Raw genomic sequence first — 22979 nt, forward strand, 5'->3', positions numbered from 1 at the left:
TACCTGTTCTCCTACCCTCACATACACAGCAGACAATTTAGTATAATAACAGTGCTTATTATTTTATCTATGCATTATCCACCATGAATGAACAATTGAACTACAGTTCAAATAAAAGATACTTTAATACAAGGGGCTGCTGTCAGGAAAAGATGACAGTGTCAATGACACTGCTCCTACAGCAACTGGACAATTGGTGGTTCTGGAACATTACCAGGCAGGGGAAATGCTGTCTAGGTAGAACTAGCACAAATGTTTAAATGCTTCATTGGGAAGGATTTGCTCAAGTAAGTAGGAGCCTTCCTATTTAACATTGAGTCTCAGGTAAAATAGTACAAGAAGAAGTTTTCTGAATGTTCAGAAAACAAAACATTGCTAGTCTCCCCCTAGCATGCCTAGAGACTATGCTTCTAATTCCTGAGAATCATAACTGCTCTGAAAGTCAATTTCATTCTGGACAGCCTGCATGTTTTTTATTAAATTTATTTTTATCAATTTTTAGGCTTCTGGTTTGGAACATTACACTGCAAAAGATCTAGGAATAATGTCTTTGTCTGGCAACATAAACCACTTTGTATCCATCAGACATTTTATGATCTTCAGTGTTCTTCATCTAAAAACAACATCCATTGTTAGGGAACACTTTTACTTTTTTGAAAGAGAAGCAATTTTAGATTGCACATATTGTCTTTTGCTGATGGAGAAGCACTGTCCTGAGCTCTGAAGCTCTGAAAGTGACTATTGGAAGATAAACTAGAGGAACTCTGGATTAATTACTCCGACTAACTCTACTAAAACAGAGCTCCTCTGCTGTCCTCATCATCCCCATTCCTCAGCCCATTATCCCACACTCTCTGATAGGATTGGAATTAGATTCTGTCCAGCAAACTCTGTCTTTAACACTATAGTATTTTGATTTTTGGGAGTTGGACAAGGTTACAGGATTCAATCATATTGAATAATCCCTTCTCTGACTTTGGTGTGGTAAATAAACTAATATAAACTTAAAATTTTAACCTGGTTTTCTCCATTAAGGAAAAATAAATGCAAGAAGTCATTTGATTATCTACTGATCAAATGTTGAGTACTGGAGTGCATTTTCTGTTCATATTCCAATGAAAGTCCTAGTGTCAAAAATAGCGTGAAAAGTGAACAACAGAGCCAAATCAAACATTATCAGTCTCCAGATTTAAAATATTAATCAGCTGGATTTCAAATCAACCTTTTACATACAAAAGGAAGTGAGGATTAGAGGAATAACTTACCTTAAAAATAATATTGATGTTTCCACTTGGAGCATTTGCATTGATGAAGGAAATTTTTAATGGAAAAGCATTGGATGTAAAATATGAGCATGACTTCAGGGAAAAAAAGGTGAGAGAGGACAACCGAGTCACATATACAAAACTTGAGGTTAATATAATAACTCCAAAAAAATATATCATCTTTAAATACTTCTCAGTATCTCTAATGACAAAAATAAATAATTACTAATATTATTGGCTATTTTGTTGGTTCAGGAAAACAAAAAAACTCTTTTTCCACTGGCAATTTGTTCCACTCCATAATCAGATAATATGAATGGATGATATTTTACATACTGTTTTTTATTTTAATGCCGACATTTGGTTGGGATTTAGTGGACAAAAATACATAAGACTTATCTAATCAGAATCTGCAATGCATTGAAAAATCTTTAGTCCTTTTTTTTATTATTATTAATATTTTTCTGCAAAGGAATTACAAGGTCATACAATCTTTACGGAAACAAAGAACCTGTTAATTCCAGTGGTCACCTAAGTCTGGATGAGGATACGGGAAATTCTGAAAATCCCAACCTATTTTATGTGGAATTTATCTTAATTAAACATAAACTCTGACCTTTCATGCCCTGTAGCTCCTTCCACCTGAAGATCTGAAAGGCCTTTAAAAAGCATTAATGAGCCAAAAACTGAAAATCCTGTGTGTTAGGCTAGTATTATTATCATCATTATAAAAAGGGGAGAAAAACCAACAACACAACCAAAGACAATGGTAAATTAATGGTTTAGTTTCTAGAGATAATGAGCACCCCACAGCAGCTACTGCTATGCTTACTTGATGGAGAACAATGGGGGCTAATTTGAACAAAAACACTACTAGACACAGCTGTCTATTCCTTTCCAACTAAATATTTCAAAGCATGGTACACACATTCAAATATCGTCTTAGCCACACCATACTGTTGCAACTGCTGCTATAGCTATTATCAGTGATGAAATCTTGACCCCCTATGGAATTTTGACAATTGAAATGTCTGAATCTGTACTTGAAAGTTTACCGTGATATAATGCATTAGTGATAAAGCTGGGCTGCTAGTAAAATCAATAGATGATATAAAAATTTATTAAATTTGAGGTTACTATAAGCATTTAAAATGTTAGTTTGTATGCTTGTACTGATAAGTCAAGAAGATGCAGATATTTATAGAATGATAATGGCTTAAAATGATGTAAGAAAAAGGAAAAAATATATCTTTTCAGATACTTATATTTAAACAATTTGTATATATCCAGCCAAGCTTGTGCTGTATAAATAGCATGACTGTATGCTGAGATACTTTCCCATTAGTCAATATTTCCAAAAAGCCTGAACGCAGTGAGAAGCAGCAGGCTTCAAATTCTTCTGACTTATATTATCCACAGTTGGCCCAAACCTGCGGGTGCTGGAAGACCTCTGTTCTCTGAGAGATCAAGGCTGAATAGCAATTACTTGGAGAATCACAGGTCAAAGACAATTGAAGGGATCAGCACCTTTTTAGAATCAGGTCCACTGTGGATAATGAGCCAGAGAACAAAAATAGAGCACAAATTGCTGTAATTAGGAACCTATAACCGATAATATATACAAGTCTTCAGGTTTGTTTTTCCTTGCTGCTGGATACCTTTTTCTTTTCCAGAGCTGGAACAGCTTATTTCTAGCATAATATTGATTATGAAAACATCCTAAACAATGAATAAATGAGTCTTAGCACTGTGGTCAAAGTCAAGTAATGCTAAACAGCATTAAGGTTTCCTTTATTTACAAGTCACTTTTTATAGGAGTCATAGACACACGTGACTTACTCTAAATATTTAATATTTTAGCAATTCTCAGTCATGTGCCTGGTCTTACTGAAGCAAAAAGAGCTAGGTCTAGATCTTTAGCAGTTCCCATCTGTGAAATGGAAGAATTTTAGATGAGAAAAAAACTGCCACTAGGAGCTACATGGATAGAATGGAAACCAAGTCTCAGTTTCAGGGGAGGCAAGTGCCATTGCCAATCCCAATGCCACAGCAGGGCAGCAGAGCTGGGAGCAAGCTGCTGAGAGTTTGAAGTATGTGCTGCTGCTGCATGACATGAGATTTACAAGCAACACCTACCCCAGCAGTTTCCTGCACCTCTATCTCCAACAAAGGCCCCTGGTTTCAAGGGGATTAGGCTAGATGTCAGTTTACCAGATGACTCATGCTAAATACCAGTAGGATTATTTCCCAGTCAATGCATCAATTTATTCCCTCTCCCCCTTTATATTAAATAAATAAAAAAAAAAAAGTAATTCATCATATGAACTAAACTTACATCTGCTTCTATGCCTTGCACAACAAGTGCAGGATTCAGGGGAAGTCGACAAACCTTTACCTCCTGGAAGAACTGCTGAAGTCTGCTGAGTTCCATCTTTAACACCTCCTGCAACATGTGAATCATTATGGCAGCATGAAAGAATATAACACAAGTTTTTAAACTGTCGACTGTCTTGTTATATTTTAATTAAACATAACATTTTAATTAAAACTTACACAAGCAGATATTGATATCACAAGGAGGAGAGGTTTTAAACTAAAAGATGGGAGATTTAGATTAGAGGTTAGGAGGAAATGCTTCACTCAGAGGGTGGTGAGGCCCTGGAGCAGGTTGCCCAGAGAAGCTGTGGATGCCCCATCCCTGGAAGTGTTCAAGGCTGGCTTGGAGCCCTGGGCAACCTGATCTAGTGGGTGGCATCCCTACCCATGGCAGGAGGGTTGGAAGCAGATGATCTCTGAGGACCCTTCCAACCTGAGTTGTTCTATGATTCTGATTCCAATTCTGATTCCAATTCCAATTTCTAGTACACGGAACTAATAGTATCCATGTAATCTTATAACAGCTAATAAGGTTACACTGAGGTACAGTTATTAAAAATAAAAACTGTAATTTTATTCCACCTTAATGCTTTTACTACCTAGGTGCTCTACCAGTTCATGCTGTTATGTAGGTTCAGATTCAGAGCCCTTTACTAGGGTATCCACCAGTGCTGCTGCACCTCATGTATTTTTTGCCTTTTTGGACTTTACAATTTGTTGCCTGAACACTGTGATCTCCCTCACATAACAGTAGGTGTGTTAACTGCAAGTGTCACAGCAACCACTACAGCCTTGCGATTAATCTTTATCATTTGAAATATACATCAGTAATGTATAATGCATCACTACTATTTATATTTCTTTACATGGATTTTTCCCTTTGCAAATAGATATTTTTTCTTTTTACTTCCATGTTTGCTTTTCTGCTTTTAGTAGCAATACAGAGTATTCTGAAAAATCCTTTGAAAATCTTTGAATCCTTAACAAGGCAATAAGAATTCATAACTTTCATGATAACTAGCAGTGGCAGGAATATTTTTATCTGGCTTTCTGGATTGCCTCACTAAAATCTCAGCAAGAAAGTGTTTTACACATCAGGTATGTAACAACAGCTGTTTTAGAAAATTAACACATTTGAATTGGAAATGTACCTATGCAATATGAAAACTGTACTCACCGTAGAAGACTACAAGCCTTCTACTGACAAGAATTCTGGTGTATTTGAGATATTAAGTACAGGCCACTTTGATTGTCACCTTTAAGAAATAAGCATGTTCAATGTCTCAATGACAACTTTCAGCAAAGTTTTCAAAAAACACTGCACCTCCACAGGAGACATATTTTGGGATGAGATGTTGAACGTGAGTCCTTTCAGTTCAAAGTTACCCAGGTTTGTTGTCATTGTTTCTGACCTCGTCCAAATCTAGGAAACTATGGATGAAAGAATTTAAATGGTTTAAAGGAACTGTTGATCTCTAGAGCATTAATGGTAAGAGAATGCCCATTAAAAATGTGTATTTTCCTTGTTTTTATACCTGTCCAAAATTTTAAAAATTTTAGTCAAATCTTAGGTTTATCTAAATAAAGGGCACTATAGGCAAGAGGTGCCACTTGGGAAAAAGCAAAATTACCTTGAAAACTTTAGATGGAAGGGGAATTTTTTTATTATTATTTGTATTTTGTATAACAAACCTTTCTTTTTTGGTCACTGGCAGCTTTTACTTTTTCAGCAATGTCTTCCAAAATTCTAAGAAGTTTCCCCTCCTTAGAAAACTCATTGTTCAGGGCTTTTCCAGCAGAGAATTGGAAAGCAGCCAGTAGTTTCCGATACCAGATTTTGAAATGAACTTCATTCTGTGCATTCTTCAACAGCCTGAAGGGAGGAGGAGGAAAAAAAAAAAAAACACAAACGAAATCTGTGTATCTAAATCTGATTTTTATTTTATATCACTTCTAGCAGGAACAATAAATGCACTCCAGACTAATCTGTATTTGGTGACTTTGTGCAGCTTAGCAACAGAGAATGAAAAAAAAAAAAAGTTTATTTGCTGGCAGTACTCAGATCCCAGAACTAATGAGATTTCAAATGTTTTGAATCAATAGGAACCTGCCATTTCTTACTGTCTATACTGCAGTGCTTATATTGCTCCTCTTTTCTGCAAGGAAATTTTACAAAGTGAAAACATGTTTTTTTGTTTGTTTGTATTTTTGAAGTCCAGTTTTAAGTGTATATTCCTAACTTTTTTTTTTTTCCTTCGGCCAGTACACTTACACAATCAAAGATATCTTTCAGCAAGGAGGTGCATTTAAAGACCATTTTAGTTTCAGCAGTATCATCAGTTCCAGAAGCTTTCACTATTTTAAGTTGAGGAGACATTTCTGAAACTGGAAATACTTCTGAGAAGAGTGAAATGAGACCACTTTATTCCTTTTTTTTACTGATAGGTGTTGGTCTAGAGTAAAAATTCAGCTTTGAGTTTTACTGAAGTTTGTCAAAGCTTTGGAACTGGAGTTATTCCCTAAATAAAAGTCAGATGTAAAACCAAAAACATACTTATTTTTCCATAGATTTACCATGCAGTACTCTCTAATTATAAGTTCATTTGGGCCAGTAAAGCTGTGGGGTTTAGGTTTTCGTAGTTAATTTACTTGATCACTGGGGATTTTTTTCTTGATGAGGTCCAGAGTTTTTGTACACCTTTAATTTATTTTCGTAAGCATAGATAGAATCACCAACTTCATATTGCCACTAACATCTTGCCCATTACGTGGGATTTTCTTTCCCTAAGGGACTGATGGACTGCTGTCCATTGTTGTTGCTGTTGTTTGTTTATATTTCTGAACATCCCTCCCTACAACTTCAATCTTAAGAAATTAATTGAATCCAAACCTTAAATTTCTTATAAATGCCTGAATTTTAATGCAGTTTCTCTTAGCTGATGAGGTTACTCAAACCTAACAAATAATTCTAGTTTTCACAGGACAGAAATTAGAGAAGTTGACTTTATAGCACATCACATCTGACTATGTCACATAACAAAAAGTAGGCACATGATATATCAAGCACTGATATTTAAAGGTAAAAAAAATATAATGACGATAGACTCTGACTTCTACAAATCATTTATAAGGCATTAAAATATGATGACCACAGCTCATCCATCTTTTGGTAATGAGGGATTCCTATCACCTTTCATAAGGCAATGATCCTTCTAGGTCCTCTTTTCCTATATAACTCAGTGCAGAATATTATCACCTACTGGTCTCTGAAAAGCATTTCCTGTTACGCAGAAACTGTGAATGTCTAAGGGTTTGGTAAGTACTGAAAATCTCAAAAGTATGTATGGTGTTTCTGTCAGAAAAGCTTACACATGAAAGTGAAGAGGTATCAACAAGTTTATCAACAGCACTCTACAGGGGAGATTAAATGACATTTCTTTCTGTAGTTTGGTAAAAATAGATAATTACTTTTTGAATCATCAAAAAAATAAAATAAAATTGTCTTTGCAGTGCCTGGTGGAAGGGAAACCCCAGCACAGAGACAGCTGTCATACCCTGAACCCTCCACATACAGAATATAGCTGAGAGCACAATCATATATGGTGGCTGATAAACTAATTCCTCCAGATTTCTAGAGCATTAAGACCAAGTTTCCACGGAATTCTTTTGTGTTTTTGCTTAAATGTAGATAGATACCTTGTGCCATTTTAGCTACCTTAGAAAATCCCATTTGTCCTCCAGTTGCTGCCTTGGAAAGGTATGGGTACACTGGAGGCAATATCTCATATGTGCCAAACCCATGCAGATGTCTCAGACACCTTATGCTGTGTAAAATGGCCTAAATTTGGGCTACTGAATCCCACTCTGTAGTGGCCTTTTTAGCTCAGCTGTAGGCAGATAAAGTGATTTAAAATAAAAACATACTCTGTCCATTTCAACTGCAAGTCAGGAGCATGCTTGGTGATTATTTTGTGAAGAAAAACATTACTGGTTCACTCCAAACTATCAAACAGGCAGGAATTTTAGTTTACTGAAGCAGAGCCCAGCTTAGCCTCAGTCTAGATAAACAGCTTGCATTTCCCTTGGAGCACAGGCAGAATGAATTTGTTCATTTCTGCCCCACAAAAACAAATGCAGGCGCACCTAAAAAAAGACTATATCACCATGATCTATATTTTGAGTTGGCCAGATTACACCAGTGCAAAATCTCTGTACACAATACACTTGCATACTGAATCAGCTCCTGAACATTTAAGTCACATTTGTTCACCTAGTCCATTTTTCACAGTACATATTTATAGAATCCAGAGACACTACCTTTTCATGTTTGAGATATCCCTTTTATCCTCTCAGATATACAGAACACTAAAATCACAGAATCACAGAATCTCTAGGTTGGAAGAGACCTCAAGATCATCGAGTCCAACCTCTGACCTAACACTAACAGTCCCCACTAAACCATATCCCTAAGCTCTACATCTAAACGTCTTTTGAAGACTTCCAGGGATGGTGACTCCACCACCTCCCTGGGCAGCCCGTTCCAGTACCTAACAACCCTTTCAGTAAAGAAATTCTTCCTAACATCTAACCTAAAACTCCCCTGGCGTAACTTAAGCCCATTCCCCCTCGTTCTGTCACCAGGCACGTGGGAGAACAGGCCAACCCCCACCTCACTACAGCCTCCTTTAATGTACTTATACAGAGCAATAAGGTCAGCCCTGAGCCTCCTCTTCTCTAGGCTGAACAAGCCCAGCTCCTTCAGCCACTCCTCATAGGACTTGCTCTCCAGGCCCCTCACCAGCTTCGTCGCCCTTCTTTGGACCCGCTCAAGCACCTCGATGTCCTTCTTGTAGCGAGGGGCCCAAAACTGAACACAATACTCGAGGTGCAGCCTCACCAGAGCCGAGTACAGGGGGACGATCACCTCCCTAGCCCTGCTGGTCACAGTGTTTCTGATACAAGCCAGGATGCCGTTGGCCTTCTTGGCCACCTGAGCACACTGCTGGCTCATATTCAGCCGACTGTCCACCATCACTCCCAGGTCCTTCTCTGCCTGGCAGCTCTCCAACCATTCCTCTCCCAGCCTGTAGCTCTGCTTGGGGTTATTGCGCCCCAGGTGCAGGACCCGGCACTTGGCCTTGTTGAACTTCATGCAGTTGAAAGGAAGCAAAACAGCAAAAGCAAAACGATTTCCTATTTTAAACAGAGCTACTTACTCCTCACAGAAGGTGGAACAACCTAGCAGATACATTTTTTTAAAAAAATTATTATTCTTACAGCTAATCATTCACATAAAATAAGCTTGGATGAATTCTAGTACATACACATGATTTATAAATGTATTTTCAACCTGAGGGAAGACTATAAGCCAGATTTAGATAGCTTGTGCAGAAGGTGTACATGAGGACGGAGGATGGATAGAGACTGAATCCTGTCAGATGAGCTTCTCGAGCTCAAGCCATGTGGGAAGTTGAAGCAGCCATAGTGATCTCTGTTAAAATGCACTTCCTGCCAGCTGCAGTCTGACACACACTCTGCAGGCTGAACCCACATGGCAGCTTTTGACAGTCCACGTGCTTCCCCAGCAACCTCATGAGGGACTTGGCCTCAGTACTCTGCACTCAAAGTACGTCTGGTGACTACAGTACAGGCAGTGCAACTCCCTTCTGCCTGCCCATTAAGGTAGGTACTCTTTTAAAAGCATGTAGACCTCAATTTGTAAAATGATTTGAATTAAGTGGGTCTGACTTTTATATCCATTTCATAAACGTAAGTCCCAAGGAGGATATGAAGGCCAGCTGTTAATGTGATGACTCATTATAGGCTTTGCTGAAATGTTTACTCAACAACTGAACAAATATGCAGTTGTAATTCTGTCGTCCCAGTTTTCTGGCCCACACATCTTCACCCTGTCATTGCAAAAGCTCAGCACAGATAGGGAAGTCTGCAACTTCTGAGGTCACAGGATGGAGAAATACTCAAGACAGTAATGAAATTTTCTAGTTAGGACTTGACGCCTAGCTGTGACAGAGGAAGACTACATCAGAATGATTTAAAACTCAAGGCTGCCAATAAGGAAATAGGTAAAGCTTTTATTATTTTTATTTTTTTTTTTTCATGACAATTTTCACAGCATTCTGCAATACAGAACTCAATATAAAATCCTGCTTTATGCCAGGCCTAGACATAGGATCTTGCTCCTAACAACACAGAAACAACCCTCACTCTTCAGGGTTCTGACTTGAGACAAGTGCCTTTGCTCTCACCAAGGCCAGGGGAATTCAGATGTATTGTCCAGAGGCCACTTTCTGGGAAACAGCATAATGGGTCTGGAAACAAAATGATGCTGACTTGAGAGCTAGCAATGAAGCCATCTAGACTGCTTACATTTAGCAGCAGTCAGAGGCAGGAAAACCCACAGAGGGAGAGAACGTTAGTACAAGACTTTGCTCATTATAGCAATAGTTATTTTAAAATGTTTCTCTGCAGCCCTTTGAATCAAAGACTAGCACACAAACTTTCTCCACAGATGCACAACTTCCATGTCTAAGGTTTGCCATCCAACATGATTTTCATTAGACATCTTGCAATATTCCTAAATTCTCCTTACTGCTTTGTAGTGACATACAGGAATGGACCACACCTGCAGCATTTGAAGGATCTTTTCTTAGTTTTCTTATTTATCTCCCCAAGATTATATTGCACAATGTTTTTACTTCTCTACTAGTGATAACAGTAATAGTTCCTTTGATAGGGATATCAACATAGCAAATAGTACACAGACACTATGAATTCCAAATAATTCCAAATACCTTTAACAACTACCCATCATCCTCCATCCCCCTGCTCCCACAACTCCCCTATTCCTCTGCAGTATACAGCTAAGCGTACTGAATTCATCTTTGTCACTTGCTAGCTGGTCCTCTCAGGCATGACTTCTTCAGAAACAGCCAAACTCCAAGGCAGCAGAATGCCAAGCTGGCAAATATGACTGTGTCTTTTCTGATGACTTTGCCAGTGTCTAGGACAGATGATTGAACTTGCTGATGCTCTGAGGAACTTGTCTGTAGGATGGCAGCTATTGCTTTAGAGGACAGAAAAGAACATTGCACATATTGCAATGTAATCTCTGTTCCCAACTGCATTCACATCTGTGAGACGCGCACTCCTTCACTGGACAGCAAAATTTGATTTCATTTACCTTGGTGGAAAGCCTTAAGGTGGCTCTGTTCTCATGGTCCTTTATTATATAACAGAAATATACAGGCTACCTCCATTGACTTCCTTTAAAAATAGATACAGAATAATACCTGTCTTTTCTAACTAACCTCACATTTTAAGAAGCTTTGATTTAGATACTACAAGTCAGAAAAGAAAAAAAACAGAAAACAACAGCACCATTCTGTGTATACCTATTGTGGTATGTAAATCAGCAAAGCTATAGATGTAAAAATGAACAACTGAGATGCAAAAATGCCTAACATATTGAGAACAATGCAATTTATGCAAGGAAGGCTGGAGAGCAAAGTCAAGAAGGCAAAAGAGTTAAAACCAGGATGGAAGGGTCATAGCACTTCTCCCAAATGACTGTGGAACCACACATTTTCCATAGCTTTACAGAAACACCTAACCTCTCATTGGTCATTCACTTGACTGGAAGGATCAAGATTGAAATCCCATTCACTCTCCCCTTCTTTGAACAAGTACAAAGCCAGAAGAAAGGGGGAGTTTACGAGAGAGCTGACAGAACACCAGCTCCTCTGCTGATCCTTCCTCCCTCCTTTGTTTTTATTCCAGAAAGATGAAAGATTACATTTTTTCAGGAGACTGAGTGAAGCATGGAGCCCTATTTTATCTGAGTCTTTCTAACCAAGTAAATCTTCCAGGATGGAAGAGAAGCATCTGTTTAGAGGCTTGTAGCACCAGTCCACTTTCGGCTCTTCACACCTCTCACACAAGCAACCTACAAGTCAGTCTCACCGGCTGCTTCTGACATTACAAAATTGCTTTTGTGGACCAGTTTTTCAAAGCACTACCCTTGAATAGAAAGTATTTCTTCTTAAAGTGAAATTTTATTTCAAAAAGCCGTAAGACACATTTGGTTTTGTCTTTCCAACTCATTTTTTATAATATAAAAATGAACAGATGTCTAACTTGTCAGTCTCCCTTAAACAACAACAACAACAAAAGTGGCAGACATTATAAGATATGCTCCTTACACTTGAGAAATATTTCTATGGGAGCCAAGGGACTAGCTGCCTTTATCTGCTAATCTTCTCTCAAAGATCTTCATGAAAAACGAACAGAATTTGCATCCAGACAAATCACTTCATCCAGTAAATTCAATTGAGCATATTTCCCCTACTCCTGCTTTTCCCCTACTGCCTTAACTGTGGAATGCGTGTCCTGCTGACTCACAAAAAAAATTAGCAGATCAGTGAAAACAAAGGCTATGCTATGTGAGTAGGTTGCCAAATCCTGCTACGGCTGCATAGCAGACCAATGTTTTAGTTGATACATAATATAATTAGTTGCACACACTTCTGTATTGGGAAAATAAACTCCAGATAAAATTGGTTTTGTTTGAAGGAGAAAGAGCATTCACCTTCAAAATTAACCATATAAAGAATGAAAAGAATGAATAGGAGAGTATAACGGTGCACAGGTACCAGTTATCACTACCAGATAGTAGACGCTACCACTGTCTAAGCTAGAAATGATTACTCTTAGAACATGTCTTCTGCAATTTGTTGAATGGACAAGTTAATGTCAATATATGTGCTACAAGAAATGTCTAGAAAAAAAGAAGTGGCAACAGTTTGTGTCTTTCTGATCCAGGGTATTAAAAAGAAAAAAAGAGTATTTTTATTAAAGGTTTTATTTTTATTTTTCTAGTCTGCTCCTCTGCTTTGAGTGGGGTCTGCAAGCACCAAAACCACTATATTTTAGTAACGCACTACCACGAACACAAGTACCTCCAGCGTAACAGAATGAGTGGCTGTTCCCCACATCTGTATGCAAAGCATCAATCTAAAACACCAGAGATGAGAATGCCTTTATCCTGACGCGTCAGTAACAGCGAAAATGACTTTTTTAAGCTCAGGCTTGGAACTCTAGCTCTAACTGCTCTCAACTTTTAACAGAAAGAGTACCACTATCACAATAATGAGAATCAAAGAGAATGATTGGCCTTATTTTCCTAAAAGTGTGTTTGGAAAAAAAAAATAATAAGAAAATACATTTAATATCTGCAAGAAGATTAGAAATGGGACATATTATTTTCCATTTAATGAGAAATACAGCATTTAAGTCTGGCACTAAATCTGAGAAGTCTGGTTCCATCTTTGCCAGCACCCTCTACATATGGCTAGGTATGTCCTTGTCTGCGCATGTTTCAAATTTGCATTTTTTCCTCTGAACAAATGTGACATTATTGTCAGTTTGTCATGCAGTATCTTACTTACACCAGAACCAGCAGTTTGAGAGCTACAAATCAGGTATTGTTGTAATAGCTTAGAGTAAATTTGCAACAGAGAAACAAGCCATTCATTCCAGACATTACAGAAATTGTATTCTTCCCAGTGGGTATATGCATTGGAAGCTTACGACGAGTGGGATTAGATGGGATAATCACCACTAAAATAAGCAGACATAATGGCTTTAATGGAATGATGTCCAAATATGCCAGAAATTAACAGGATATATGAAAGTGACTAGGCTACTCTACCTTCAAACCATATAAATAAAATGCAAAATTAATCTAGATTCAATGGAATCACAGAAGGAGTTGCAAGGCATTGTACTGCAACTAAATTTAGGCCACAGTTATTATAGCAATACACAGAGGAGAATATGACAAATGTTTTTCTTCATGTTCCTATCATTTGGGTAGTTCATGTCTACCAAAATGGCTTTGGATAGCTTCTGTAGCTTCCTGTTAGCTTCACAGCTGGAACAACAACAACAACAAACTTATAACACTATAAAACAAAATGTATGACACAGAAATAATTCTGTATGGCTCTACATGCAGTGGGCAATCCAGATTTACTGCAAACTACAGCGTTAAACCTGAGTTACACTGAAACATTTTGGTTAACTTCCCTTTAAAATGCTGTAAGCACTTTTTTTTTTTTTTTTTTTTTTAATACATACCAATACAGAAGTAGCTTCAGGGATGAAACTAAAATTGTCTTTCTATAAGGTCATTATGGCCTTTGGCTGCTCATATAAGGAGCGGTACCAGATTATAGTCATACATTCTAAGCGAGATCTGGGCTTATAATCCTAGAGTTTTCAAATTACTGTTCTTATGACTCACCTTGTGCATGGGGAAGGAGGTACTTTTGGTGGGTGTGGGAGGGGGAGAGACGGATAGGGTAGGGTAGGGTAGGGTAGGGTAGGGTAGGGTAGGGTAGGGTAGGATGAGAGTGACATAATTTTACAAAAATTTGTCATTTCAAAAAATTTATTCTGCAGGGCAGAATGAGATTGGCTCTTGATTTTCCTATCCACTCTGCACTCACAAAAATTTCCTTTGTTTACCAATGTCTACAGTCAAACTTGTTACCCTGCAAGTAGAGTCTTTCTCAGATTTTTACGTTATACTCAGATGTCAACAGCAGCAGAAGGATGGATGAGGTTTGATACAAGTACCTTAGGAGTTTACATAAGGCAGGATCACTTCTTGTTCTCTGGAAGAACCTGTCTGTAGATCCACTGTGTTTTAAGCACAGGTAATGTAGGTGCAAGAAGAACTAGGACCCTGATTCCACATTATTTCCTGTCTTGTCAGTCTCTCTGGGATCTTTGCTGTCATCTAGACATCTCCACTGTAGCCGGTAGCCCTGCTTACTTCTTTTCCTGATATCTAACAAAGGGTATATTTTCAGATCATAGCTTACACAGCAATAGGAAGGAATAATGAGCCTTCAGCAGGTATTGCTGTATGTGTTTCAGTAATGATGGCACCTTAATGTAATAACAAGATTGCAGAAATTTGTTTAAAGTATTCCTCTCATATCATATGTAGTGTGCTTTCTGTAAGATGTCAAGTCTTCTACTTCTGGCAGTTTGCCATGCAGCATCTCATTAGAGAAGCCTACTGAAAAGTACAGCTTTAGTAGTTGGACTAATGCTGCACAACAACAAAGGATGTGTGGATCAGATGTGTCTATCACAGCAACTTGCTACCTCTGTGCATGTGTGTGTGTGACTTTGTCAAAAGAATAACTCTGAGGGAACCTCCATACCTCAAATTAAATGGAATCATATGGTCCTTTACACGTCAAAAATAACAAGGAAAAACTCATTTGTTAGCAAGGAACAGAAGACAGGATCAGATTTTTCTATGGGCGAGTATCAATAATACTTGTTCATCCTTTCATGATTATGACTCCTCTAAGGGAGGAGTCTCTTCAGACTGCAGTTCTTATGCATAAGTACTCTGCAGTCTTCCTCAAACTAGGTGATACATACCATGTTTCATTTAATTAAGGCAGAGGAGACCACAAGGACCAGCTCTTCTCAGCTCATTTCTGTCACTGGTAGGATGAAAGAACAAATATTCATATTGCAGATAACAGTGTTTCTGTTATCTTCATATCCCTTTCTCTCTAGGTCACTGTTTCATCCTCTCTGGTCTACCTTGTCTTCCTCTTTCCTCAGTCTCTACTCATTTTACCCTCCCTGCTATATATAACAAGTTTCTTTTGCAGGGGTAGGAAAGAAGGGCAGAGCAGACAAGGAAATATCTTTGGATTTCTTTTTTTAAATACTGATCTGGCTCTGATCTTCCTTCCATTTCACCACTTTATTACCGCCAAATATTGGCTCTGTAAAACAAGAAGTGGGAATTTGAAGTTAAGCAGATACACCAGGGAAAGCTTGCTGTAAAATATTACCAAAAGAAAACTTTTTTTTTTTTTTTTTTAATTGGCCCAAGGATATTTTCCTAGTCGACAGCTGGCTTGGTTGCCAGGAAAAATAGAAGAACTGGAGGGCAAGCACAGTATGAAAGTGAGGCATAGACCTACATGGAATTAGGTTGGCTTAGTTCTATGCTTGCTGAAATTCATCTCTCATTATAGAAAGCCTGATGTTTCATTGTTGGGTAGTAGATGTTAAGTTTCATCTAGGTTTACAGGTCCGTTTTAGCTCTACTGAGACATGTTCAACTGGGGGACCAGACCTGAGTAACCATTTGAATAAGCTAAATTCCCGTTTAATAAACTCATAACTAAGACAACATTATTTCTTGATCTTTTACAATCTCACGGTTAAAATTCACAGATTTTTAATACCAGAAAAATGTAAAACAGATATAAAAATGAAAATCTGTCTTAAATTCCTGATTTTATTTGTTGTGTGACTTTGGACTTCTCTTATTTTTTTATGCTTTTTTTTTTTTTTTCCTTTTCAAAAAGAGAAAATGATTATTTATCTTCTCACAGGATGCTGTTTGTTTGCAAGCTGCTCTTATGCCACAGAGGCAAATTCTATGGTAAATAGGTCTGTTTAATAACATTGCCACCCCCTCTCTGTGTGGTACTCATATAGCCAGCATTTTTCAATCATATAGAAGAAAACAGCAGCCCTGGTCTTTTTTTTTTTTTCCACTCATGAGAAAAGCAGAACTAAGACTTAGTTGCTGTGATGAAAAGTTTAGTTCTAGTTCCAAGATTCACAATCACATTTCTGGAAGTATTATTGCAGTAAGCAGGTGTCATATTTCCATATGTCCTGACTCAGGTAAAGAGTGGAGCGTGCTCTCCAGGGGCAGCTACTGCATTGCCAGAATAAATATAGATCAGCCATCTGACACAAAATGCTATTGGGACTTTGAAACTCACTGGCTCTGTTATAGGCATCTTCCTTGCATCAAACTGCTGTACTCCTGCTCAGTCCATGTAAGGGTGCAGCTGGACAGTAGACCAAGAGGCAGAAAATATAATTTTCCTCCCATCCCTCACCAGACACATGCTCACTCCTTTTTTATTGGTCAAATACCCCCAAATCAACCTCATTTCTCATTACATGCATTCTCTGCTGAGTGAGCAAAAATCTATGTGGCAAAAACTAACATGGATAAGTATCATATTATCAATACCAGCAAAGTGGTGTCAATACTCATAGGGTGGCCATCATGGACTACTCTAGCAGAGCCAGGCAAATTACTATTTAAAGCTCCTGCAAGTGTCTGTTTAAAAAACTCCTGACGATAAAGCAGAGCAAGAACTGAAGACTTTGCTTGTGTCAGCTTTAAACCGATGCTAAAACTGATATTAAAATGGGCTATTATTCAACTGGCTTTCCATTTTCATACCATGACCAACCAATGTACTGAGAGACACACAACACAAAGCACTGACAATTGCAAGAATATTTGTCGTGATAGCTGCCTGAATTTGTTTTAACAAACTGCCCTATCAACAAAAACACATGCATGTTATCTCTGCATCATACAAGTCACTTAGAAGATGGCTAAGCAGCGCCTATGATGAAAATGAAAAGTTCAGTTAATAAAAAATGCTTCTCCTGATAGAAATTGTCACACACAATAGAATTACATTATCAAGAAGATTAAGCAGAAGAACAAACACTAACTTCTAATACCAGTTACAAAGACAGCTCAGACTCAGCAAAGGAAATGCTACAGGTCAAAGTAGAAGTAAGTTGAGTAAGGTAAGCAGAGTTTTATCAGCTATTGTTAAGTCAAGCCCTAAGCTGTGTTGAAATGCGCTCGCTGTCTGACCTCCCCTGTGCCCAGCACCCGCAGTATAATTATTACAAACTAATTCCTATTTGCAGGATAGAACCCCACTTTTATTGGTAGTATACAAACAAGATCTTCTTTAAGCATAACATTACAATGTGCTACAGTCTTTATGATGAGAGACTGTTCTTTAAATTAATCCATACCCATGGACTTGGCTCTGGAGATCCCTTTCAATCCCTTCTGCATTAGCCAAGATGGCAGCTGCCACACTAAAGCTAATAAGCCTGATTAATATCACTTCAGTGAATTTGATTTTTTTCCACACATCAGATAATTCTATACTAATGCAGACATTTATATCCATTTATTATCAGCTGACGTAACATAATTTTTCATTTAACACTAATTGAAAACTACTGGTTTCTTATTCCAAAGATCATTTGCTGTCATTTATAGCTTACAGCTTTTTATACAGCTATTTTTCAAACAATATCATCATTAAAATTTATGTGTTCTCTCTGCTTGCAAAACTTTTATACTAAAAAGCAAGTGATATGAGCAGAATGAAACAGTCAAGGAATTTCTTTATATATTTGCCATTATATATTTGTAAAGTTTCTAGTTGAACAAGTTAATAAAAATATAAGAAACTGCTCTTAATTTAAGCAGTATTGAACTTAGTCCCTCTAGTTATTTATCTTTTTACTAAATAATTTTGGGTTTGTTCAGCTTGCCTTCAGGCTCAGTTTCTTCAGATGCTAACAAAGTGCACATCCCTGCATTGCCATTTGCTTTTATTCTAATGTGAAGGTAAAATCCTTCAGTGGCTGCAAAGAAATGTCAATGGTTATATATCAAGGAACTGACAAGAGGTAGAAGCATCCTTCATCAAACTTCTGGGTGAAAGACACCATTAACATTTCTTTGATGCAGTATTTACAGGGCCCCATCATAGTCATCACTTACAGCAGGTAGAATTCTTTGGGACTAAACTCTCCATTTGACCATTCTTCTCTGTCTGGGTTCTTATCCTATGGTTTTCACCATCATACTATCTTCCAGCCATAACACGGTGTGCATGGAACAACACAGAAAGATACCAATGAAAGGCTCCATACAACAATCCTTAAAATGGAAGGAAAAAAAGTCCTGCAGAAAGGGTGCTAAGGACCACCCTAATGGATCAAGAATCAAAGGAACATGGAAACCAAAACCAGTAAACAAGCAAAGACAGTTACAAAATTCATTTGCAACTTAAAGAATCATGTAACAACTGATATTGAGAGGAATCTCAGGTATCTGTGTGGTCTGATCCCATGTTCTGATAGCTCTGATACTGGATCTGTTTTTTCAAAGTGCTTGGCCTCAGCAGTATGCTGAAAGAATTCCTGAGAGAGGGGAATGAACAGAGCTGCAAATTGATGGTATAATATTGAGCCCTTAGGACACAGGGGTGGTTTCAAAGGATACAACCTAATGATGGGCAGGACTTCAAGGACTCCATTGTCCATCCTACAAAGTCTTAAAATTCTGGTGACCATCATAACTTTTTGGAAATAGGAACATGAATAAACAGGCAACAATCTGCATTTCTAAATTGTGAATGTCACTCTGGTCTAGTCTGTATTCAGCCCCATCAACTACATTTTAACTCAAAAGCAATTTCCTGTAAGCATTTCTAGCTGGTGCACAAGTGTCTTAGGAACAGCAAATATTTTATAATTTCTGTGACACAAATTAATTTTAGGGTATGAAAAAAGACTCCATAATATTCTTTACATGGTCTAAACATCAGCCAGAACTACCCTTGGGTACAAAATAGAAGAGACTGCGATTTTGCCTATGACACAGCCTTGAAAACATCCATCTGCAAGGTTACAATGTAAAAAAATAAAAATTAAGATCACCTCTGTTTGAACGAATGGCTGCATACATAACACCATTTGGTCTACAGTCCTCCATATACTTAAAAAGGCAAAGGAGTACAGCTTAGTCAGAGTCAGGATTTGTGTGAAATGATTAAATACAAGTCTCTAGTGGCTCCTTTGAAAAGGAATTTGATGTCTGCTTTCTAGAATCAATAACTTAGCCTGAGATAGAAGCATAGTGTGGTTACATGTCTGTGGTCTCCAGAGGAACATGTAACAATATAGGCAATCAAATCAAAATTGCACTACAATTGCAGACGGGACAGCAACCCCACAAGCTATACTTGGGAGTAATACATTTTTTTGTGGAAATGGTTCTAGATCTCCCAGTTTTCTGAGGTCTTCACCTGAATCTAAGTATCACAGCTGGGAGAAATTAACTCATTTCTTAGAGGACAAAGCAGAACAATATTACTTACTATACTACTTTATCTCTGCTCTCCTTTATTGCATTTCTGCATCCCTGCTCCTGGAAAGCTACTTTGCTTCCTTTGCTATCCTTCTTGGTTCCCTCAACGACTATCAAAAAGTCTGTTTATCCATATCCAGCCTAAACCCTCTTTTGCTTCATTTCCATCCTAGTTCCACCAGGAACATTGTGGCAACTCCCTCCCATCTCAAGCTAATAAGGACTTCTCTGACGTCTGAGCCTTGGAAAAGAACTGGGATCTTGAAGCAGGAGAGACAGAAATGTTTCCACAGCAGGGTGGAGGGAATTCCCAGTTTCAACCCTATCAATTGTCAGAAGCATGTTACTTTTCACATAATACCCTCTACTCACTTGCAAATGAATCTTGAAGAAAGTGTTGTCTTTCCAGATACAAAACAACATAGAATAGGTGACAAAGACTGCAAGCATGAAAGCAGTGCACCAGTGTATGTATAGCGGTAAATATAGCAACACTACTGCATACATGTGAAAAAGCACTGGAGCAGGAGGCGGCCTTGGGAAAACTATTATTTTAATTTCACTGGATGACATACTGAACAATTGCTGAGGGAATTTGAACATGAAAATCTGAGCATTTATGTAAGGCAAATTAAATAAATAAATAAATAAATAAATAAATATTTAATCTACTTGGATATAAGTCCAGTTACACAAGCTAGAAAAATGAAGAATAAGAAGCATAAAAACAAGATTTTATTGAGAGAGATGTTGAGGGCTCCTTTGTTTGTACTGAAATACTTAGAATCACTTTTATCCCTAAGGATTTGAATCTCCAAGACATATATTGGATGAGATGAGAAAGGAAATTTCTGTTTGTGAGAGAGGGATGGTGCTGATTTGAAAAGATCATCCACTTGTGAATGTGCCATTGCTGCTTTATTCAGGTGACCATTAAGTTTTTGTTACTATAATAATACCTATTTCAGTGCTTGCTCTCTTTTTAATGTGGAGGATTTTACTATTCTTAGTTTTACTAACAAGATGGTTTGTTGATTTGCTCGTTCACTAATGTATACCTAGATCCTAAAAAGGGAAACAAGAACTTTCAGCAGAAATTTTTTTCTAGTTTGGGCTAAGAAATCTTTAAAGCCATCTCCTAAAACATCTTAAAATTGGTCACCTCTGCGTTTTTTCACATATTAATAACGTTAATAATACTAATGGTGTTGGCTTTACTTCCATGTCTGTTTTTTCCCACAACAGAATCTGTGCCACTCAAGATCTACAAATGCTCCATTGAGCTCTGCTTGCATGGCTCAGCCACACCTTAGAAATTCAATTATTTTTTTTCTTATGAAACCAACAGCCAACATGTTATTTTGCTTCTGTCTAGTAAAATCTTGAACTAAGTAGAAATTTTGTACAAAGAAAAACAAGTTCATATTCACCTTTCAAAATTTTCAGTGAGGATAATTTCACAGAATCACAGAATTTCTAGGTTGGAAGAGACCTCACGATCATCGAGTCCAACCTCTGACCTAACGCTAACAGTCCCCACTAAACCATATCCCTAAGCTCTACATCTAAACGTCTTTTAAAGACTTCCAGGGATGGTGACTCCACCACCTCCCTGGGAAGCCTGTTCCAATGTCTAACAACCCTTTCGGTAAAGAAATTCTTCCTAACATCTAACCTAAAACTCCCCTGGCGCAACTTAAGACCATTCCCCCTCGTTCTGTCACCAGGCACGTGGGAGAACAGGCCAACCCCCACCTCACTACAGCCTCCTTTAAGGTATCTGTAGAGAGCAATAAGGTCGCCCCTGAGCCTCCTCTTCTCCAGGCTGAACAAGCCCAGCTCCTTCAGCCGCTCCTTGTAGGACTTGTTCTCCAGGCCCCTCACCAGCTTCGTCGCCCTTCTCTGGACCCGCTCAAGCACCTCGATGTCCTTCTTGTAGCGAGGGGCCCAAAACTGAACACAATACTCGAGGTGCAGCCTCACCAGAGCTGAGTACAGGGGGACGATCACTTCCCTAGCCCTGCTGGTCACAGTGTTTCTGATACAAGCCAGGATGTTGTTGGCCTTCTTGGCCACCTGAGCACACTGCTGGCTCATATTCAGCCGACTGTCCACCATCACTCCCAGGTCCTTCTCTGCCTGGCAGCTCTCCAACCACTCATCTCTCAGCCTGTAGCTCTGAATTTGTTTCAGCTCTTTGAAAGATAGTCAAATGGAAACCTATAGCTACACCATCACAGAAGCTTTGACCAAATTTTCAATCAATTTCCCATATACATAATGCCAGAAACACCATAACCTTAAACTTAAACCCCACCCCACCCTCCACATAACTTAAAAAAAAAAAAAAAAAAAACATAAGCAACTGGGTTTTCACTCAAAAAATTGCCATCAGGAAACAGCACTCAGGTGACATACTATACAGCAGGGATACAAATGGTATGTCAGAGATTATCGTGTTTAAAAACAAGCCTGCTTTGAAGCAAAGAAGTGAAACAGTCACTTAATAGTTTAGTAATGAGCAATTCAGACAACACCAAAAGAAGGAGGTGAACTTTTTATCTCAACCTTTGTTATAGGGACTGTCTTAAAATGTGACTTGAACCTCCCCTAGGCTGAGTTGGAAAAAAAAAAAAAAACATGCTGATGGCTTTGGGATGGTATTCTTTTAAACAATAAATGGGGAAAAAATAAAAATAAATAAATATATATATATACATATATATATATATAAATAAATCTATATATATATATATATATATACACCAGTCAAAAATTACCTAATGCAACACTCACAGGGTTACCTCAGCCATAATTCTCTACTTTTAAATCTCCAGTGAATAGCATAAGAATCGAGACTGTTTTTCTCAGCTTCATCCTGCACTTCAGAAATGTTTGCATCATTTGCACATCTAAATGTTTGTATCTAAGTTGAATATTTCTGTGAAAAGCCTTGATTTTGGTGAACATTTCCTCAAAACGATTTCAGTGAAAAATTCCTTACTAACTCTACATTAATCCTTCAGCCATAAATCATATAAGAGTTATTTCAGTAAAAATACTACTATTGTTATATTACAATAATAAATCTCTGAATATTAGAATAATGACTTTTCAAAGACAAAAGGCAATTCTTGTAGCCTGATTTTCTTTCTGAAAGAATGAAATAATGTAATGAACTTCAAAAATAGTGTTCTGTGTATTTGACAGACACCATAGTGAAAGCTAAAGAACAATCCAGCTGTCTTCCTTTTGACTGAGATTTGTGATAGTTGTCTGAACAA

General features: G+C 37.9%; 1 protein-coding gene across 3 annotated transcripts in view; it reads right to left on the minus strand.

Annotated features, from left to right (window-relative positions):
- The window catches only part of PIK3C2G (phosphatidylinositol-4-phosphate 3-kinase catalytic subunit type 2 gamma), a 207400-nt gene that overhangs the window by 79823 nt on the left and 104598 nt on the right, over window positions 1-22979 (minus strand). For 2 of the 3 annotated variants that reach the window (XM_068659641.1, XM_068659631.1), the window contains exons 19-21: window positions 5334-5514; window positions 3601-3708; window positions 1266-1358 (exon numbers count right to left, since the gene is read on the minus strand). In XM_068659641.1, coding sequence (XP_068515742.1) covers window positions 1266-1358; window positions 3601-3708; window positions 5334-5514 — 382 coding nt within the window. The remainder of the gene's footprint in view (window positions 1-1265; window positions 1359-3600; window positions 3709-5333; window positions 5515-22979) is intronic. The other variant, XM_068659652.1, reaches the window with a different exon arrangement.

This window comes from Anas acuta, chromosome 1 (genome assembly GCF_963932015.1).
Source record: "Anas acuta chromosome 1, bAnaAcu1.1, whole genome shotgun sequence".
Classification (NCBI taxonomy): Eukaryota; Metazoa; Chordata; class Aves; order Anseriformes; family Anatidae; genus Anas; species Anas acuta.